The following is a 20753-nucleotide window of genomic DNA, read 5'->3' on the forward strand; positions in this document are numbered from 1 at the left end:
GTTGACTTAAGTGGCTCAAGTGCTTTGCTTCTTTGGAAAACTAATATTACAGCAATATATTCCATACCCCACAATTCATCAAATATGTGGGGGCCTATTAAAAATGAAATCATTTTCTTGTGAATTTTGTAACTAACCAGAACCTTAATTCTCAACAACTTTATATCAAATCATACAAATCATTACAAACCAAAGTCACAAAAGAACAAAACCTCTAGTAAAGGTTTGTAAATTTCTTCTTCTCATTTTCTTTTCTTTTCTTTTCTTTTCTTGAGAGTGGACCTTAGTGCAGCTATAAAGTTATTCCATCGTGACTTGACACACAAAGGTAAGACGGCATGTATCTGAACCTTCCCAAGCCACACATATTTATAAATTTTTTTGTAAGTAAATTACAAACACAACCTTGAAATTTATTTAAATTATAAATTACTCTTATAATTTTAAAAATTATATTATACCCCAAAAATTTCTAATTTCATAACAAATAGATCTTTTTATTAATAAATCAAATTAATTAACAATTTTTAATAATGTTAAAATTTTATTTCATTAATAATTCAGATAATTTTATTATTGTATAAGTAAACAGTTAGAAATTTCACTTTTTCAATTAATTTTATTAAATAAAAAATTATGACAGCAAGGTATTTGTAATTTTTCAAACCATAGGAGACAATTCGTATTTTAAGCAAATCTCAAAAATTGTATTTGTAATTTACCCATTTCTTTTCTATGTAATACATTTTTATCAATTACCTATTTTAATCGAAGTAATACCTTTAAAAGCACCTACCCCTTCTTATCCTTGACATTAATGTTATGTTTGTATCCTGAATTCATCAAGAAAAACGGCGTAAATATATATATATATATATATATATATATATATATATTTAGTAAAATAGCAAAGAGTTCTGTGAATCTAAATTGTATAGGCAACATCTACTGGACTAACATCACTTACCTGATCAACTACAAGCTTGCAATATGTAAGAGAAAAACTGCTCAACACTTTTAAGACACTTTTAACAGGTTTTCTTTTTCTTGAAGTTCCCATATTAGGAGACGCTTGCACTGCTAAGCTCAACTTGTGTAACTGCTGTGTTAATTGCATCAATAACGTCCATTTTTCCCCTACTCACTGCTTCGTCCATGGGAGTCCGCTCGTGGCTATCAATCACCCAAACACCACAATTGATTCAAGTAAAAACGAGGAAAACACAAGCGAAGTTAATAACAGAACAAACGACGACGAAGACAACTACGATTACAACAATAACGATAGAGAGGAGAGTAACTGTGGTTAGACATGAGCTAACCTGTTTAGAACCGATACACTTGCTCCCGCTAAAATCAAATTCTTAACCACCTGAAATGGTAATGTTTTATCTGAATTTCAAAAATGCAGAAGAAACAAAGAATGGTAGAATGCCTGAGGAAACACATTTCTTACTTCAATGTGCCCATTGAGGCAAGCCCAATGAAGAGGAGTGTTCTTCTCCACATTAGATGCATTAACGTCCTGTTTCCGTTGGGGGTGGGGTGGAGATCTTAGTAGTTGCAGAGGATAAAAAAAAGAATATATTGAAAAACATATATCGACACATTGTCTTTTAAAATACCAGAAAAAAATTTACTCATGACAACAAACTAATGAGACTCAGAAATAAATGCCCACTGGTCAAAACTGCAGTGAGAGAGAGAGAGAGAGAGAGGGGGGGGGGGGGGGGAAACAGTTGTCATTCATTTGGCTGCTATGAAAGGTCAACATAACAAAGTACTTGGGGAGTATAAAGCAACTACTAGAATGGTATTGTTTCCTAAGGGCACAGCATAACCCCTCTTCCATTTTTAGGAGCCTAAATTTTCTTGCCCGTTGTCAAATTGTAAATCTATAGAAAACAAAAACTATAGAAGCACAGTAAAATGGTTTTTCAATGAAATTTTACTGCCTTAGTTCACAAGGCCAAGGGAACTACAATCTAGCAAAGAAAGCACACAACAAAAGCAAACTGGCTTATAACCTTTGAACACAACCAAGGGTATCATCATCAATGGAAAATCACCTTGCCTATTGTAGACATCCCGTTTTGACTACCCATAACAGTCAGACCGACTCTTAGTAGTAGGATCCATTGTTTGCAAGTTGGACATCAGAGATATCGTTGCACCAACTTAAAAGTGTTATGTTATGTGCTTATCTATGAAGTATTGACATTCCAAAATAGGTGTTGTAATGCTGTCGAACACGGCAGGGACACGTATGGGACACGCAAGAACACGACAATGAGGTTTTTCTCATATTCTTTAGTACTTTTGATGAATATTAAATGTTTCTTACTTTGTACTTGGATTTAAATAATCAATATATTAACCATAAAAAAAACATAACAATAAGAGTCAACTTAAAAGAGAGTTTTTTATTATTATAATTTGAATTAGTATTAATTTTTGTTAATTTTGATTGATTGTGAATGTAATATTAATCTACATAACAAATGAAAATATATGAAATAATAATAAAATTTATTGTCATGTCCATGACTCCATTTTTTGAAATCACTGTGTCCCAGTTCCATGTCCATGCTTCTTAGGTGCTTATGCTTCTTAGTAGCTTGAGGGATATTTATGTACTTTGGACCATTCTAATATTAATGTGTGTTATGGGAGAGAACCCTAATTTCCGGCTCTCTTTCATTAGTTGTTTGTTGTATCTCTATCTTCTCTCTTCTCTTTTCCTTCTCATCTTTTTCTCTTAGAGAACACTAAAAGGACGCCATAGCCAGCTCATAACTTACTCTATCCTCGAGAATTCTCAACTCTCGTAAAGAACATATGTCACATTGTATTTGCTCATGATACTTGATTTTCAACACAACAAAAATTTTCTTATATATGAAACCATATTTTATTCAAGCAACATGACAGAGGTTGCAAGATTTTTTAGTCTATACCACAAATTAAGAGCCAGCATAAACATGTCTGACATCAGTTGGATATCCAATCCCATTTCACTCATTTTCTTCAAAATACGTTAACAAATCTGATAGCCATATGAAATGGTATAAAAAACATATCATTATGATAGTTGTACATAAAACTATAAAGAGTGTCTAAGAAGCACAAACACGAACACAGGCACAGACACAAGACAAGGTAATTCTAAAAAATTTAGGTTATGGATGTGAGAATATTAGGTTAGGTTTATATATATATGGTAGTGTACATTGTGCATATATTCTAAGAGATATATATATATATATATATATAAATCTAATCTAATATTCTCACAATGGATACACTGGGAATACAAGAATATATATATATATATTATAGGAAATCCTATGGTACACACCCGCCCTACCATAAATGGTAGTTTACTACAACATAACATCAATTACAAAATACGTAATCTCACTACAAATTAGCCTAACAAAATGTCCAAAATTTTGTGGTTCATGTAACAAAAGTTTTTGGCTTGGTTACGACATTTTTTGTTAGGCCAATTTTCAACGAGGTTACGTATTTTGTGGTTGATATTCTGAAATTTTGTAATAAAGTTATGCCAATTTGTGATAGGGTGCATATGGTACCATAGGATTTCCCATATTATATATATATATATATATATAATTTATCATATTTTTGTTTGCTAAATATTTTTGTTTACTATGTATATGAATATAATTTTTTCCCCCTATTTATTTCCATATATTTTACTTTGACCCCAAATCATCTTTCTAAAAAAAAAAAATAATGCTACAAAGGTGTCCCAAAACATGTCTAAGCAAAAGACACATGCGTCCATGAAGTACCAAAAATGGCCTACAAAAAAAATAATAATTAAAAAAATTGACACCACATGGCCACGTTGTGTCAGACATGTTGGCGTCCATGAATTACCAACATGACCACAAAAAAATAATAATTAAAAAAATTGACACCACGTGTCCCTGTCGTGTCGGACATGTTGGTTTAGACGAGTGTTTACTAAGATAGATAAAGCATGCCAATACAAATCATTTAAAATAACGCCACTTAAATATCAATCAATTAAATCATATAAACAAGAAAAAATCAAATAATACTCTGATGAAATGGCTCCCTCACCACTCCATTTCTGATAAGATAGTCCACAATGTCAAGATGCCCATTTGCCGAAGCCATATGAAGTGCTGCAAGCATAAGTCAGCAAAATAAGCTAAATTAAATACAGATGGAAGTAGCAGTATTTTTCTGTTACTTCAGGGAGAACTTGTCCTCCTTTGTATCCGCATTTGTACTCTTATCTATTTTGATAATATTATTTCTTGTTGCTAATCAAAAAAATAAAATTAAAGATGGAAACCATGAAATTATCAACACAACAACACTCTTTAGGTCCAATGATAGGACCATAAATAAATCTGTTCTGTTGTACCAGGTTAGGCTATCAAGTTTTCCAGTACTGAGATTAGGCACTTTTGGGACAATAAAATTTTAGGGATATCCAATTAGTCCAAAATGAAAATCATAACACATACTAAAGAAGTATGAACTTCATTTGGGGTCGAATCCTACAGAAAAGGTCCATATCATGAAAACCATAATTTCATTAAAGTCATAATTTAATGAAAGTTGAAGTCAAGCAACATCTACTTGAGCGCATTATGAGTAAAACATTCAGAATTTGATTAAAAAGTTCCTCAAAAAAACCAGATGGATAAATTGAAGAATTGCTTTTGTAAGTGTTTGTGTGGAGACTATAAAAGTAGCCCATGGTAAGTAAGAAATATTTAGAAAATATGAATGTATAGAAAAAGAATGTCAAAAGTCTCAAGACTAAAGAGTAGTAAAAAGCATGTAATAATATGCAAAGAAAATAATCCATTTACAAAAAGTTAAGAAGTAGAGCTAATTGAAAACAAGATTGGCCAAGATGGTTTTGATCCTTTGCCACAGTATTAAAAAAAAAAGTATGTTTCAACTGGAAGGTGCTCAAGGGAAAATCCATAAAAAACTTTTCTTGGCAAGTTTATAAGATAAAGCAATGTAGTCCCTGATGTTTCAAAAGATATTACTGTCCTACTAGAGAAATAGATTCTGTATAACAGATGTCTCTACATGATGTACACCACTGGATCAACTCAGATAAGCACTCTCCACTTTTCAGATAAGCATTTCAAGACCTTTGGCCTCTATCTCTATTCTTCTCGGGCTCATGTTTCATCTATACTTTAGAGATATGGAAGACCTTTTGTGCACTTCCTCTTGACATTCTTCTAATGTCTTATTCTCTTTGTCTTTGACTATCTTTATGTGCCCTTCCTCTTGACATTCTTCTTACGTCTTATTCTCATTCTCTTCATCTTTGTCTATCACTTTCGTTACTCGTATCATTGAAGCTTTGGTCTTCCATTTCGCTTGTAACTCCCAACATTTGAAATCATTATATTAAGTGGCATGTATCAAATTAGTTCTTCTAATTTTTCCAATTATCCAATCTAGATTTAGAAGCTCTGGTCTTCATTGATCATGCTTGGGGATTTTTTGATAACTCCTTTTATGTGTTTAGTTTAAAACATTTTGAGCGACTCTCCATTAGGTGTGCTTGATGATAACACATAATCATCTTCCAAGTAAATCTTAAATCGTGGCTTTCAAGGGTCATAATTTTGATGTTAGCTAACCTGCTTAACAATAATGTTGACCACACCAAAGTGAAATATGGTTAAAAATTCTAATATTAACTAAAACATTAATCATTATTAACATCTAAATTTAAAGAGTCGGTAGTAAAATATTTCCGCACATTTATTTCAGCAATAAATTTCTTAGTACTTTATTTTCAATTTTATCAAACGACTCCTTACTCTCATCCATCTCAACTTCATCATTTCCTTTCGCTCACACCAAAACACCATGCACTTGGGTTGTCAAACCAAAATGTTATTTAAGGTGAGGTGTCAATATCTCCTATGGTAGCAGGGTGAGGCACAGACTCCATCAAAATGAGGCTCATATTATAAATATTGCACAGTTTTTTATGAGTATTATGTTTAATAACAAAATACTAACCTAGTAAATATTATATTTTTACATGAGCTTCTTACTGTTGGGTCTTGTAGACCTTGATAACTATTGTTCAATGGGCCCTGGGTCCAATGGGCAAGGGGAGGGGGGTCTAGGGGGCGCCTCTTTTCTATTGCTTCCGCATTGCCCTAATTTTATACTTATAAATAGACGAAGGGAACGCCTCTTTTCTGCAAGAGAGTTGTATTGTTTTTTGATCATAGTGAAAACCGCAACAACCATGGACGTAGCCCTATTTTGGGATGAATCACATAAATCCTTGTGTTTTTGTGTGTGTGTGATTTCTTCAATTTGTTTTATCTTTCTTGTTTGTTATTTCGTGTCTCATAGATCCTGGTTAGGAAGAGTCAATTCCTAACACTTAGTACCCAACACATTATGTCAAGCTTGATAACTTGGACCATGCACAATTTCAACTGAAGCAAATTCAAATTGAGCACTCAAACAATTAAAAGTAGTTAAAAAATTATACAACCCAGCAGTTAAGCAAATTAAGTAATTAAAGAACTAAACACAAAAAAAGGGAGAGAGGAGGGGGGGCACACGTTGACTGGGGTTGAGGCTCTATGGACTTGTTTGGCAGAACTTCTTCACAAAGGATTGTTTTAGAATGGACTTCACTTGAAGTCCTTCAAAAAAAGACACAGAATAATAAATTGTGTTCGGTAGGTGCACATTATAAAAGTGTTGAATCTCCATCCCTTATTTTAGTTTTAAAGTTGTTTTCCAAAAATCTCCAACTATAAATTTCTATTCATGAAATCCTGGGCTCGTAATTAGGGCAAAATGGAGATTTCAATTATTATCATTAAGTGTTGCAATCACTTTGCGAGAAGTGATTTCAAGAGGCAGTCTTGCAAGCTTCTGTTAAATGGACTTTTGGAGGCTGCACTTCCCGTACCAGTTCATTTTGAAATTTTTACCGAACAAAAAATTTGTCTATGGAAGGACTTTTGGGTTTCAAAAGCCCTTTGCAAAGTTCCGCCAAACAGCCTATATATTTATTTGGGGGGCCTTTGATAGGATGCATAACACAAAATTATAATGAGTTTCATTAGATTGAAAGGTTGATCTCACGTCTTTAACAAATCAAACACAATTAAAAGTAGCACGAGCATCATTGCGCCTCATGTGCCTCAAGCACCTTGGTTACAACTTCATTAAAGTCACCTTGCCTCAAGGGTGTTGTTGACGCACCTCAAGTGTGCGTCACACCTAAACAAGCTTCTAATAACTGTGCCTAACAATCTGACACCTAAAGGGAAATTTTTATTAAGCCTAATATCCAAATTAGACGATATACTTGAACACAAAATTGTACTCGAACCAAACACCATAATCAACAGAGAAAAAGAGCAGGAAATCATTAACTTCATACCCACTGTTGATGGATCCAAAATCCCATCTCTCACTTGGCGGTATCAACTGAATAGCTGTTAATCATTGGGGTAACAGAGGAGGAAGAGATAACATCTCCAAGGAGGTGATTGATTACTTGAAAGTTATCTTAGAAGGTAGTCAGAAAATGCAATACACATATCAGAAATACAAGAAACCATGACTATGGTTGTAACCATCAAAAACATAGTTTTGTTCTTCTTCTTTTTTCATTTTGTCTATTCATGCTCTATTAACACAATTTAAAAACTACAATGTGCACAAGAACACATGCAAATCTAATTGCTAGAGCTAGAAGGAAAAACTGAAGAATAAGTCGTACATGTCATCTACAAATGCTTATAGAATGAGCAATTCAATAAGCGAGCTGAGAGAGAATTTGACCAATAAGCCCAATCAACAAATGAAATGAGCTACAGCTTTTTTTATTTATGCTTTTAACCACCTTTTTTTGGATAAGTGTTTCTTATCTTAAAACTGTACCACTCAAGTAAAGTTGACCAATTAACCTATATCAATGTTACTTAGCTCATAATAGCTTTCCAGATCTTTCATTTCAATCAATCAAGCTAAAGGATATGCAATGACTTATTTTATTTGATATACTGCAACAAAAATAAATAAATTCCTACATCATGATTTTTAGTCAAACAAACAACTAAACAATTGACTAGACCTTCTTACAGCATAAGGAAGTTAATAGTAGCTAATGAAACAACAAATCAACAATCCAAACATTTTAAGAAGTATGAAAAATAAAATAGCATGAAAAAGTATGAAAAAAAAAAAATACACCATCACGAAGCAAATAGGCAAAAATGTGCATTATATGTCGCAGGTAATAACCTGTTCGGCCCTGTGAATCCTTGGAATCAAGAGAAATGCCAGCAGAAGCTAAGTTCGTGACATCATCAATATCGTCATATCTGGCAGCCTATAAAACAAAAAATAAAATATAACATAATTCAAGTTAACTAACTGACTAATGGAACAGTTAGCAGCCAATAGACGTAACCAAAATGTTTTACTTGGAAACAATAGTCCAAAAACTTTAGACTGGAGATAGGGTGTGATAAGCATATTAGTAACAATGGTTCTGGTACGTCAGCCACAGTAAATTAAACCTCAGTTGTACATGATCCAAATGTATGACATGGAGGTTCACTTCTAAAATTAAATTTTTTGCTTTAAGTTTCTCCATCAAGGAGAACAGACAGATTGAATGTTGTTAGGTGTTATGTGTTTAGGGGGTAATTATGTGCTTTGGACCATTGTAATATAAATACTTGTGTTTATGAGAGTAAGCCCTAATTCTTGGGTTTCCCTTATTAAGCCGTATATTGTTTCTTTTTCTTCTCTTCTCTTCCTCTATTATTGTAGAATATTTCAGTAATGCATTCCTTTTAGTGTTGGTACTTTCTGTACTAAATTCAAACCAATTTCAGATTAATATGCACCAGAATATATGACATTCTATTGAAGATAAGATTATATATAAAAAGAGGAAGATATCAGGATATGTAAAGATCTCAAGATTTGTGCTTCCAATACTAATTTTGCCTGTTCCTGAATCAATTCCACCCGCTTCAAGTAAAGCTCAACTTCCACCACTTTCGGCTTCTTCCATTTTTCCTCAAATTCTATCTTCTTAGACCACTAATTAAGTGCAATCTCTCCTTTATAATCACCTCCTCCAAACTTGACAATACACCAATAATACTATTAAACTGAAGAACTGACAATAACATTGACAACCCTGAACCTGGCTCAACTTCTGTCATCATTTGTGAAACTTATGCTATTCCTGTACGAGAATTTGATAGGAAAGCAATGAATAGACAGATTGAATGTTGTTAGGTGTTATGTGTTTAGGGTAATTATGTACTTTGGACCATTTTTATATAAATACATGTGCTTATATGAGAGTAAACCTTAATTCTTGGGTCTCTCTCAATAAGCTGTATAATGTTTCTTCTTCTTCTATTCTCTTCGCTTCTTTTCCTCTATTATTGTATAACTTTTAAGTAATGCATTATTTTTAGTGTTGGTACTTTCCATGCTAAATTTGAACCAATTTTCAATTAATATGCATAAGAACATATGACATTCTATTGAAGATAAGATCATATATAAGTAGCTATGGAAGATATCAAGATCTATGGAGACCATGTGATTTGTGCTTCCAGTACTAGTTTTGCCTGCTCGCGGATCAATTCCACCCACTTCAAGTAAAACTCAAACTTCCTCCACTTTGAGCTTCTTCCACTTTTCCTCCAATTCTATCTTCTTATGACCACTAATTAACCACAATCCCTCCTTTATAATCACCTCCTCCAAACTTGTTGATACACTAATGATACTATTCAACTAAAGAACTTATTGTAACATTGACACCCCTGAACTTGGCTCAACTTCTGTCAATCATTTGTGAAACCAATGCTAAACCTGTATGCGGATTTGATGGGAAAACAATGAATAGGCAGATTGAATGTCATTAGGAGTTGTGTTTAGAGATAATTATGTAAATTGCACCATTGTAATATAAATACATAAGGTAATTCTATTTGCACACACTCATTTTATCAGTACCCCCCACTCTCACTTTTTTTTAATTACAATTGTGTCCCTCAGTCAAATTACTTTTTAGAGAAAATCCTAAACCCGAATTTCTCAATACAAACCTACACACCACCACCAGCCACCGCTTCTGCAACCTACCACCCACTGCTGCGCCTCCAGCTTTGGCTTTAGTGTCGACGCCGCCCCCTCCCTAGCCCCGTTGCCCCTCATCCTTTCCTAATACCACCCCCTCGCACCTCCCTGCCTTCCTCCTCCTCCTTCTTCACCGCTGGCTAAAACCATGTGCGAGTTGGGGGTCGCGATGGATGAGGGTTGTAGCAGTGGTCACAGCAGTGAGGGGTTACAGGGGTGGTGGGTCGCAACGGTGGGGGCTATGATTTTGGCAGGAAAAGTAGGTCATGGTGGAGAGCAAACCCTAATTCTTGGGTTTCTCCTAATAAGCCGTTTATTGTTTCTCTCTCTTCTCTTTTCTTCTCTTCCTCTATTGTTATATAACTTGTAAATAATGCATTCTTTTTAGTGTTGGTACCTTCCATGCTAAATTTGAACAAATTTCAAATTAATATGCCTAAGAATATATGACATTCTATTGACGATAAGGTTATATATCAAAAGATATGAAAGATATCATAATATATGGAGATTTCACGAAAATTACATCTATTATTAGAAAAATTACATAATATTTAAAAAAATTTAAATAAGTATACAATGTGCAAGCAATGTGGAGAGAAATAATGAAGCAAGAATTAAAAAAGGGTGGGGGATGAAAAGAAACGAAAAGAAGTGAAAGATATTAAGAAGTAAGATTCTTTTAACAAGATCTATCATATAAAGCTAGAATATGCACATATGCCACATCTTTTGAATTAGTAAAAATAAGTGTTTTAATTAGTGTGAGGCACATGTAAAATTTGGAAAGAAATATCATACTCAAGGAAAGTTGGAGGTTAGACATGCACTTTGAGAAACAACTTCCAGTGAAAACACCTAATTTTAGTTCTTCAATGTGCAAGTGCAAAAGGCATCAAAAGCCTTAAGACTTGTGAACCCTATTCATGCAGACTAAGGATGACAAATAAGTATAGTAAAGAAGAATGCATGGTTCCATATTATTTTATTTTATATATAAAATAATAATAATAATAAAATAACATAGAAATTTTGAGATGGGGAGATGCATATGTTGACGAAGAGAAAAAGCATTGCTTGGCATAATATGGTTTTGTAGGAGATTAGCAGCAGTTCCATTCATGAAAGATGATGATGTTTCAAAATATTGAAAGAAACATCCAAAGGTGAAGGCTAGATGGTCAACTTGAGGCAACGATGGTGTGGCAATGATGCAGCATGCCACATAGGAGTTATGGACCCGTATATACCCATGCATCTATTGTAGGACAACCATAAGTTTAAGAATTGCTCCAACAGTTCTATCATGCATGAAAACATCAATCGTTGGACAAACATTCTAGTCAATAGTAGGATGTTCATAAATTCATAAAAAAATAATAAATAAAATCAAGAAAATCTGCACAAAATTTAATAAGTAAATCATGTTAGTAATCCCTATGCTTTGGTTTTTATATCATTTTGGTCCATGTAATTTCAATGAGAAATTTAGTCAAAAGTCTCTTAACATAATTGTGTAGTATTAAAAGGATAAGTAAATATTTTCTAATGCATAAAGCCCTTCAAAATTTATTTATCATGGATTACGGACATAAAAAAAAACATGTCTTCAATATTTACTCTCTCTCTCTCTCTCTCTCTCTCTCTCTCTCTTTCATCTATATATATTATCATCAATATTTCCAAGTTGAAAATTCCTACAAGATTGCAAGAGATGGCACCACAATCGAGTCGTACAACTTCGATAATTGCTATATTTCGAACCTTATTTATTGTATTTCAATGATTGTTTCGATCAAAACTTGCAATTGAGCCATACAAAAAATATGTATTTCGTTTGCTTCTTTGAATGAAATAGTGAATAATTGTTAAATTTTTTTTTTTTTTTTGTGAGATTGAAGATTGAACAATGTGTATTTCGTTTGTTATGATTATTTTTATTGAGTCTAATTGAATAACGAAGTTTTTGTTTGTTGTTATATTAATTTTACTTTTGTTTACTTTAGTAATATGTGGCTTATGTTTTATTGGCTGATATGCTCTATTTTAAAGTGATAGTAAAATTTTACTCTGGTTTGCTACCTGTTTTTTGTTTGCTGACTTTGTTTTAAAGTAACAATAAAATTTTACCCTGTTAACATTATCATTTCATTGTTTTAATAATTTTTTTTACTCAATATTGTTACTCGTGACGGTAACAATTATAGTGACTATGGTGTTTAGTGATGATAATGGTATTTTACTATTTAAACACTAAAATTTCACTGTTGACGTTAATTTCGATGGTAAAAATTTTATTATTCTTTTTTAAAGAATTTCATGGCCAACATAGATCTTATTTGATAGATCTTGATGAGAGAATTTTAACAATACTAATTTTATCAAAAAGCAATAGCTAAATTAAAAGTTATATCATTTTAAAGTTTAAAATATTAAATTACTCACTAAGGATATTTTAGTAATAATGATGTGTGGTGGACTTTTCAAGGAAAAAATTTTTGTATTTGTCATTAATGCATAAAAATTTTATTATAAGAGAGGCCTTTGACCAAATTTCTCAATTTCAATTAGTTTGATTTTGACTCTTAATTTTAGATTTTGTATAAAGTTTATTCAATTGATAATAACGTTAAAGTTTTTGATGGAAAATGATTATTAAGTTGGTTGAGATTAACTTATTGAGTTGAGAAAGTATACAAGGAGTTAAGGTTTTTGATGGAAAATGATCATTGAGTTGGTTGAAGCTAACTTGTTGAGTTGAGCAAATTTACAATTTTGCCCCTAAAAGCATAATACATTCCGCTTATGTGTGTATTTTTAACTAAAAAATGATAATAGTTGTAATCAACTATACCAAATTGAGACAAAGTTATAAATTCAGGATCAAAATTGAACCAATTAAAAGTGTTATGACCAAAACAACACAAGAAGCAAAATCTAGGGACTATGACAGCACCATCAAGGTTTACAATTACAAGCAGAAAATAAAAAGAAATACCTCCAAATTCAAAAAATAAAACACTAGAGGGGTCAAGATTTGCACTAGGTCTCTATTTAAGGTTATTCATGCCCCTATTGAAGTACTTTTGGTGCAATATAACTCAGCATACTTCCTACAAGATGCAACACTTCCACCACTCCCTGCAACTTCCCTTGGCATACACAACTTAGAGAGAGAGAGAGAGAGAGAAGAATATCCTAAACTTGTACCTTCAAGCATTATACAATGCATTAAAACTTAGATTTGCAATGAAAAATTTAATGTCTAGCTTATTGGTACCCAATAAATGAGAAGCTTGATCATTTTTCAGAGACAACTGTTTTTTGCAAATACATGATGATTGACATAGTAAGTTCAAAGGTAACTAATCAATCAATCAGTTACAGTATGTTCAGGTGGGGTAATTTGGTTAGAAATGAAGATAAAGAGAATTTCTTCTCATGTTTGGTTTTAGATTAGATGAGAAATGAAGGGAAATTATTTGAAAGGAGAACTCACGTATTTTGCCTATTTCATTTCACACTAGAAGTGGTGACATGTGATGAGAAACAAACTAATTGGTTATATAGTTTTCACAATACCGAGATTGCCCCGTTAAAATACATTAAAATACACACACCAAAAAATAAAATAAAAATCTCACTCATATCCCTCTCTTACCTGCCTTGTTTTTTTACCCATTCAAACATGATAAAGAAAGAAATATATATAATCAATTTTTTTCTTTCCTTTTCTCACCAAGACACCGCAATCATTCCATTTCTTTTCTCACCTGCTATACCACGAAGATTGTTAATTGGGTTAAGTTAATTTTTTCACCAATTGGGACCATTGCTCACTAAAACCTCCATCATAGTCTGGGCATTCACATAGTTGAGTTTTTCTATTCATGTTATAAAACATCACAAAGCTTAAGAACATAACTTTCCTTTCTTTTCCTTTTTCCTCCATTTTCTCAACAACCAAACAGATATAATTAACCTTAGCCCTCAAATTTAAGTTCCCACCAAAAATCACAAGAAACCCATATCATGAACCACAGCATATAAGAAACAAAGACACAGATATATATATATATATATATAAAGCCGATGAGTGATCGTACCTCAAGCAAGGCCTCGACGTTCTCCGGTGTCGTTTCCACTGGAGTCTGCTCTGCCGCGTTCGCCTCCGCCCCCATCCCTGCTTGAGAGAGAGAGAGAGAGAGAGTACACACTCCACAACCTACGAATGAGTCGGACGACCCATAACTGATTAAAACGGGTCAACTGGATTCTAACCCCGTTATCAAACAGTTTAGGCCGGGTTGGCCCATTTACTTTTAATTTTTTTTGGGCGTCTGACCCAAAGGTCCAAGCCCAACATATCATACCTCATTTAGACTCAAAACAAATTTAATACTTCATTTAGGGCTGAGCAAGTGATCCGTGAAATCCGTAATCCGATCCAGTCCAGTCCAATCCGATAGGTTTGGATTGGTTTTTTGAATCCGTGGTTCGGTTCTGGATTGAAGAATTAAAAATCCGTAATCTACGGATTGGTTCCGGATTGAATCCCACGGTTCCGGATTGGAACCGATCCGAACCGTATACAAATAGTTTATATTTTTATTATACATCCTCCCCCATAGTATCTTCTCTTAATTCTATATAAAATCTAAACTCAAACCTAAAACCGTATAATATTTTCTTTTATTACTCTTATTTGTTGGTTTTTAGTTTTAATTTGTAATGGTTTAAATACTTATAGTAAAACCAAATTTTCTTATGGTTGTTTACATTTTAGAATAGTATGTCGCTATTATAGAAAAATATGTTGCTATTGTGGAACTAATATAGCGCTATGTTTATATTTTTATAAAATTAAAGTGTTATAAATATATATTTGTTATTTAATTATGTGAATCCGTGGTCCTAAACCGATCCAATCCGTATTTAAATGGATTGGTTCGGATTGGTTCCATGATTTAAACGGATTGGATTGGTTCCAATTTTTTAGGAACCGTAGATAACGGATTGGTCCTGGTTTTATCCCAATCCGATCCAATCCGGACCATGCTCACCCCTAACTTCATTAAGTCCTCAAATTAACAATAAGACGAAAATACCCACAATATATCATCCAATTTACACGCGCGCAACCATCTCCCACGTCCCCATCATCTCAGTCCGATCAGTACACTGTCACGTCTCCGCCGCTCGAAATCGACTCCTCAGTCCTCCATCTCTCTTCCGTTCAACTCCATCCCCTCTGAAACCCTAACCCTAACCAGAAAACGTAACCGTTCATCTTCATCACCCACAATCATCTCAGTCTGATCAGTACACTGTTACATCTCCGCCGCTCGAAATCGCATTCTCAATCCTCCATCTCTCCTCCGTTCGACTCCATTCCCTCTGAAACCCTACCCTAACCACAAAACCAAACCGTTCATCTTCAACACAACACCAAGTCGTTCATATTCTCCAATCAGCGACTCTCAACAACACGAAGAACCATCACCACTCTGAAGAGATTTCATAGTTCCTAACTTCCGATTCACAAAAATGGGGAAAAAAAGTAACATCTCTCTTCACCTATTCATTATTTTTCATTCACATTTGTACATCATTCTTTCATATTTCGTATATACACATTTTACATGCTTCCAAATGTATAAACCCTCTTTTATATATAGTCCCCTGTTTTTCAACATTCTAAACACTGTTTTTACACATAAATCCCTGTTTTTACACATTCAACACCTTATTCTTATTCTTGTTGTTCAATATTGGCTTCTCTTATTCTTATTTTTGAATTTTTAATCTTCTTATTGTTATTGTTGCTTTTTACAAAATACAATGGGCTGTTCCTATTGTTCATACTGTTTCCTTATAAAAATTGCAACATCATAGTGTTTCATTTCATCACTATACAAGTAACATATCTAAATTTATTCAAACTGCAAATGAAACTGCAAAATTACACAGTTTAACCACTACTCAAAACAAATAGCTAACTTATTATAAAGTGCAAATCAAACTGTCAAATTATACAGTTTCGTAACTGTTCCCAACAAAATACATATAACTTCATATTAAACTGCATATAAAACTTCAAAATTATACAGTTTTGTCACTATATTACTCATACCCTGCTGTCACTTTCATTTTTTCAGAAATAGCTGTTGGAAGATATTGGAAGAAACAAACCTATATGCCCACAAATCCAATCAGGGATTTAACCATCTCCCCTTTTGAAAGTCCATCTCATGTATCCACTATAATGCCACTACCATCTCCCCATCCACAAAAAACCAAACCACCACACCCAAAAACAACCAAACCCAACAGACCCCACCAAAAAACCCACAAAACAACCACACCACCTACAAGAAAAAGCCCAAGAACTACACCACAGACCCCACCCACCCAACAAACACCAACCACAACAAAAACAAACAAAAGAAAGCCAACAAAAAACCAAGAAGCTCCTCCAACCAAAAAAAGAAAGCTCTAAGAAAGCCAATCAACTCCCAAAACAAAAACGAAGGCATCAAAAGAAAAAAAAGCAGCAGTTCCTGCAAAGAGAGTCCAACAATTTAATTATCGTTCCAACATCGGAACGATAATCAAACTGTTGAAGGGGGTCAAATTCACAAAAGCCCAACAGACAAAGCTGCAAAAAACCCCTTTTTGGCCCCTTATAAATGCTCTCTCCTCAACACAACTGAAGGCCTCTTGGTGCAGATGCTACAATTCCATTGTAGCAAAAATGACAACACTCTACAACAAAAGAAAAAGATCATTTGTATTTGGCAAAAAGGAAATGAAACTCAGAAGCAATGATGTCAAGCTCATTTTTGGTATCGACTGTGGAGAAGACAGCATCACCACCAAATCCTATGCAAGACCAATGGATTTTGAGCTTCCATTTTACAAACGAAGATGCAAATCAGTCAAGAGATTGGATGGCAAGTCTTTGACCAAAATGTTTCAACGAACAAAAAAAGGAAAATCAACCAATGATCGTCAAGATCTTGCAAGGGTAATCACCCTTTACTTGTGCTTGAAACTTCTCATGCCCACAACAGGCCATACACTCAGTTGGAGTTTCCTCAACTATGTTGACAATCTCAACAACATCAAGAAGTACAATTGGGTTGAGGCAATAAAAGACACACTGATGAATTCAATGACAAATGCAAACAACAACCCAAGGCATGTCACTGGATGCGTCATGTTACTCTTGGTAAACACATTACTCAACTACCTCTCACAAAAATATCAGACATCCACCTATTTCTAACTATCTAACATATTTCAACTTTTTTTTTTTTTTTACAGTACTGGTACTGTGAGCATAGTAAACTCTTCCGACCATCCAACAAAGAAGGCTTCCCAAGGTTTATGAAATGGAACCTTGGCAAAATGTACTCCAAGTGAAAACACATTAGCCTTGCTCACTTTGAAAAGGTATTCAAACTCTTCTATACTATCATAGTACAAATCTATTCAACACTCCTTTCATATTCATTGTAGTACAAATCATATTATGAAACTGTGAAAATTTTCAGTTTCAAAGCACACACTTCTTTAACATCACTCATGTTATGAAACTGTAACATTTTTCAGTTTCAAAAAACATATTTCGACACTTAACCCACATTACTTACAGTACAACTCATCTTATGAAACTGACCAAATTTACAGTATTACTGATATATGCCACATTGTTCCAATGCAGGTTAACCAAAGTGCTTTAACCCCAACTGAACAAGAAATACAGTTATTGCATATCAATCAAAGCACATCAACAGACTCTTCAGCAAAGAAACAAGACCATAAAAAGGACAATAAGCAAAAAAAGAAAACAAAAGCAACAAAAAAAAAGAAGACTTCTAGATAGTGATGAGGATGACTTTCTCGAAGAAGAACATCATTCAGAATCAGAATCACAATCAGAACAAGAAGAACAACAACAACAAAAAAAAAAAAAAGAAAGCAAAAACCACAAGAAGAACCAGAAAGTGATGAACAAGAAGAAAAGAGTGATGATGAAAAAAATCAAGTGACTGATGAAGAAATAACTGATGAAGAAGAAACTGAAGAAGAAGAAGAAACTGAAACTGAAGAAGAAACTGAAGAAGAAGAAGAAGAAGAAGAACAACAACAACAACAACAACAACAAGAAAAAGAAGAAGAACCTGATGAACAACAAGACAATGACAAAGCAGAAGAAAGACAACAAACAAAAGGTGATCAACAAGAAGACCTTGATGAAGAAGAAGACCAACAACAAGAACAAGAAGAACAGCAAACAAACCAACAAGAAAAAGCCAATGAACAAGAACTGACAAACCAACAAAAAGAACTGCAAGAGAAATCTAACATATTTCATGCACAAGGTAAACTATTGTCTAATACTAAAGCATACTGCAAAATTTCATTAAACTAACCAAAACACAATCCAACATTTTTATAGGTCATGACCAACCACAAACACTAACCAAAGAGGACGACAAGGACAAGCTCATATCAGCCATGAGAGCACAAATGCAAGAAATGGAACAAAAATTCATGGCTGAATTGCGTAAAAAAGAAGATCAATTGAAGGAAATGTCCACCAAAAAAACTGGCAGTCCCCAACAAAGATCCATGGTCAAGAGAATCAAACAAAAATCAAGAAAACAAGCACATGACCCAGATTTTGAATACCAACCAATGACCAAACCCAAAGAAGATGCAAGAAACAAGACACAAACTGCTGCTGATGTACCCAAACCAACACAGGGTACCGATGAAGAAAAAGAGAAGAAGAATGACAACAAAAAAGAGGGTGCTCATGAAGCAAAACAACAGCAGAAAGAAAAGATGCAAGAACATATTGGCCAAGAGAAAGCAGTTGCTGCTGAAACAAACCCAAAAGAGCATGCCAATCAAAAGAAGACAAAACTTTAAGTATTGGAAAGTGATGATGATTTTCAGGAAGAATCAATCCCAAACAAGCCATTCGTCATTTCATGCCGCAAAACAAACAAGGTTTGGCATAGCCTATCCAAAAAAGACCAAGACCAAATTCAACTCATCAACAACACACAATCAAGTGCTTGTGTCTGGTCTGGCAGCGAAGATGAAAATTGCGTATACTTTTCAGATATATGCAGATTGACCAACAGGGAACCCTTATATGGGAATGTAGGTCTCCAACTGCACAATTTTACAGTTTCTGTACATATTTAATAACCTATTCCACAAACCTAACACATTCTCATATATAACATGTTTTAGGTCATTGATGCCTTCTCAGAAAAGCAATTGGCACTCCAACAAACCATTGAAGAATTTGAGAAAAATGATCTAATTTTTGCAAGCAATCCATATGCAGGAAGATCTTACGTTTTCTCAACACTCATCAATGTAAGCAAAACTTAACATACCTTATAACTGCAAAATTTTCTACTTTCTCAACATGTATTACTACATAGTTTTATAACATATTTCAAACATATATATAACTTACAGACTCCACTACAAAACCAAGATCAAGCACTGAGAGAAAAACTGAAGGACAGCCATTTTCCAGAAGCAATGAAAAACAGATATATCCATTTCCCAATCAACCACGACAACCGTTGGACAATTGTGGTCTTTGACAATGCTGATGGAATATGGAGACATTATGACTCTTTGAGACCAGCAAAAGATTGCCACAACAAGCACTTTGAAATTGCAAAGCAAATTGTAACTTAAAATAAAATTTCATACTTAGTTCCATTCCTTTACAAACATCTCAACTCATCACTATAACTAACAAAAACACCCACTAACTATTTTGTAGCAACAACATCAACTAAGATGGAATAAAGCATTACTCAGCAAACAGGGAAATATGTTATCATCTCAAGAGTGCGAGACAGAAATTGTATCAATTGAGGAATGCCCACAACAAACCCTACACTCGTAAGATACAAAATCCATAAACTAATCTTCCAATATGCTAAATTTTGCAGTTTCACCTAACTAATTAACTTCATCTCAAACACTGCAAGAATGATTGTGCAATCGCCGTCTGCAATGTTATCAACCAATATCTCAACTGGCAACCTGTGCAGAAAAAACTTCGTTCAACTGAGTGGGTCAAATTTCGAGCACAAATCATCAATCAATTCCTCAATGATGAGAACCGATCCTGGAAACTCGAGTACTGCCAAATGTTGACAAAACATACCAAACCATAGAAACAATGAACAAACTTCTTGACAATACAAATATTCAAGGGAACATATCTTTGTACCTTTTTTTTATTTTTCTTTTTTAACATGTGACAAGTACTTTATATACTTTTGGGAATGATCTTTTTCAGGTTATTATGGTTATGGTGAAAATGATTGATGTTGTTGTTGCTCTTCTTCTTGTTATTATTATTGTGGTTCTTCTTCTGATTGTTTGTCTACTTGTTTGTGGTTGCATATATTTTCATACAATAAAGGTTGTTTCTAATAATTCTTCAAACTGCAAAATTTTGCAGTTTCATCAGCTTGTTTTTAATAATTTTTAAAACTGCAAAATTATGCGGTTTCATCAGG

At 33.7% G+C, this 20753-nt stretch overlaps 1 protein-coding gene across 1 annotated transcript; it reads right to left on the minus strand.

The window, feature by feature from the left end:
• Positions 1–838: 838 nt before the first annotated feature.
• LOC114295919 (uncharacterized) lies at positions 839–14479 on the minus strand. The gene is made up of 6 exons (XM_082910884.1): positions 14292–14479; positions 8320–8407; positions 4114–4178; positions 1457–1525; positions 1323–1372; positions 839–1173 (listed from the first exon to the last, which is right to left on the minus strand). Exons 1-6 carry the CDS (start codon positions 14364–14366, stop codon positions 1062–1064), a joined length of 459 nt encoding a protein of 152 aa, XP_082767010.1. The 5' UTR covers positions 14367–14479; the 3' UTR covers positions 839–1061.
• Between the last annotated feature and the right edge of the window lie 6274 nt (positions 14480–20753).

This window comes from Camellia sinensis, unplaced genomic scaffold, assembly GCF_055761805.1.
Source record: "Camellia sinensis isolate YWXY unplaced genomic scaffold, ASM5576180v1 Unanchor1, whole genome shotgun sequence".
NCBI lineage: Eukaryota > Viridiplantae > Streptophyta > Magnoliopsida > Ericales > Theaceae > Camellia > Camellia sinensis.

Bases quoted from the DNA above. Each gene is read 5' to 3' on its own strand.
- LOC114295919 (XM_082910884.1), bottom strand. From the start codon at position 14,366: ATGGGGGCGGAGGCGAACGCGGCAGAGCAGACTCCAGTGGAAACGACA. The intron at 8,408-14,291 runs GTACGATCACTC...TTTGTTTTATAG, and splicing joins ACGTCGAGGCCTTGCTTGAG to GCTGCCAGATATGACGATAT. The intron at 4,179-8,319 runs GTTATTACCTGC...TTATGCTTGCAG, and splicing joins GGATTCACAGGGCCGAACAG to CACTTCATATGGCTTCGGCA.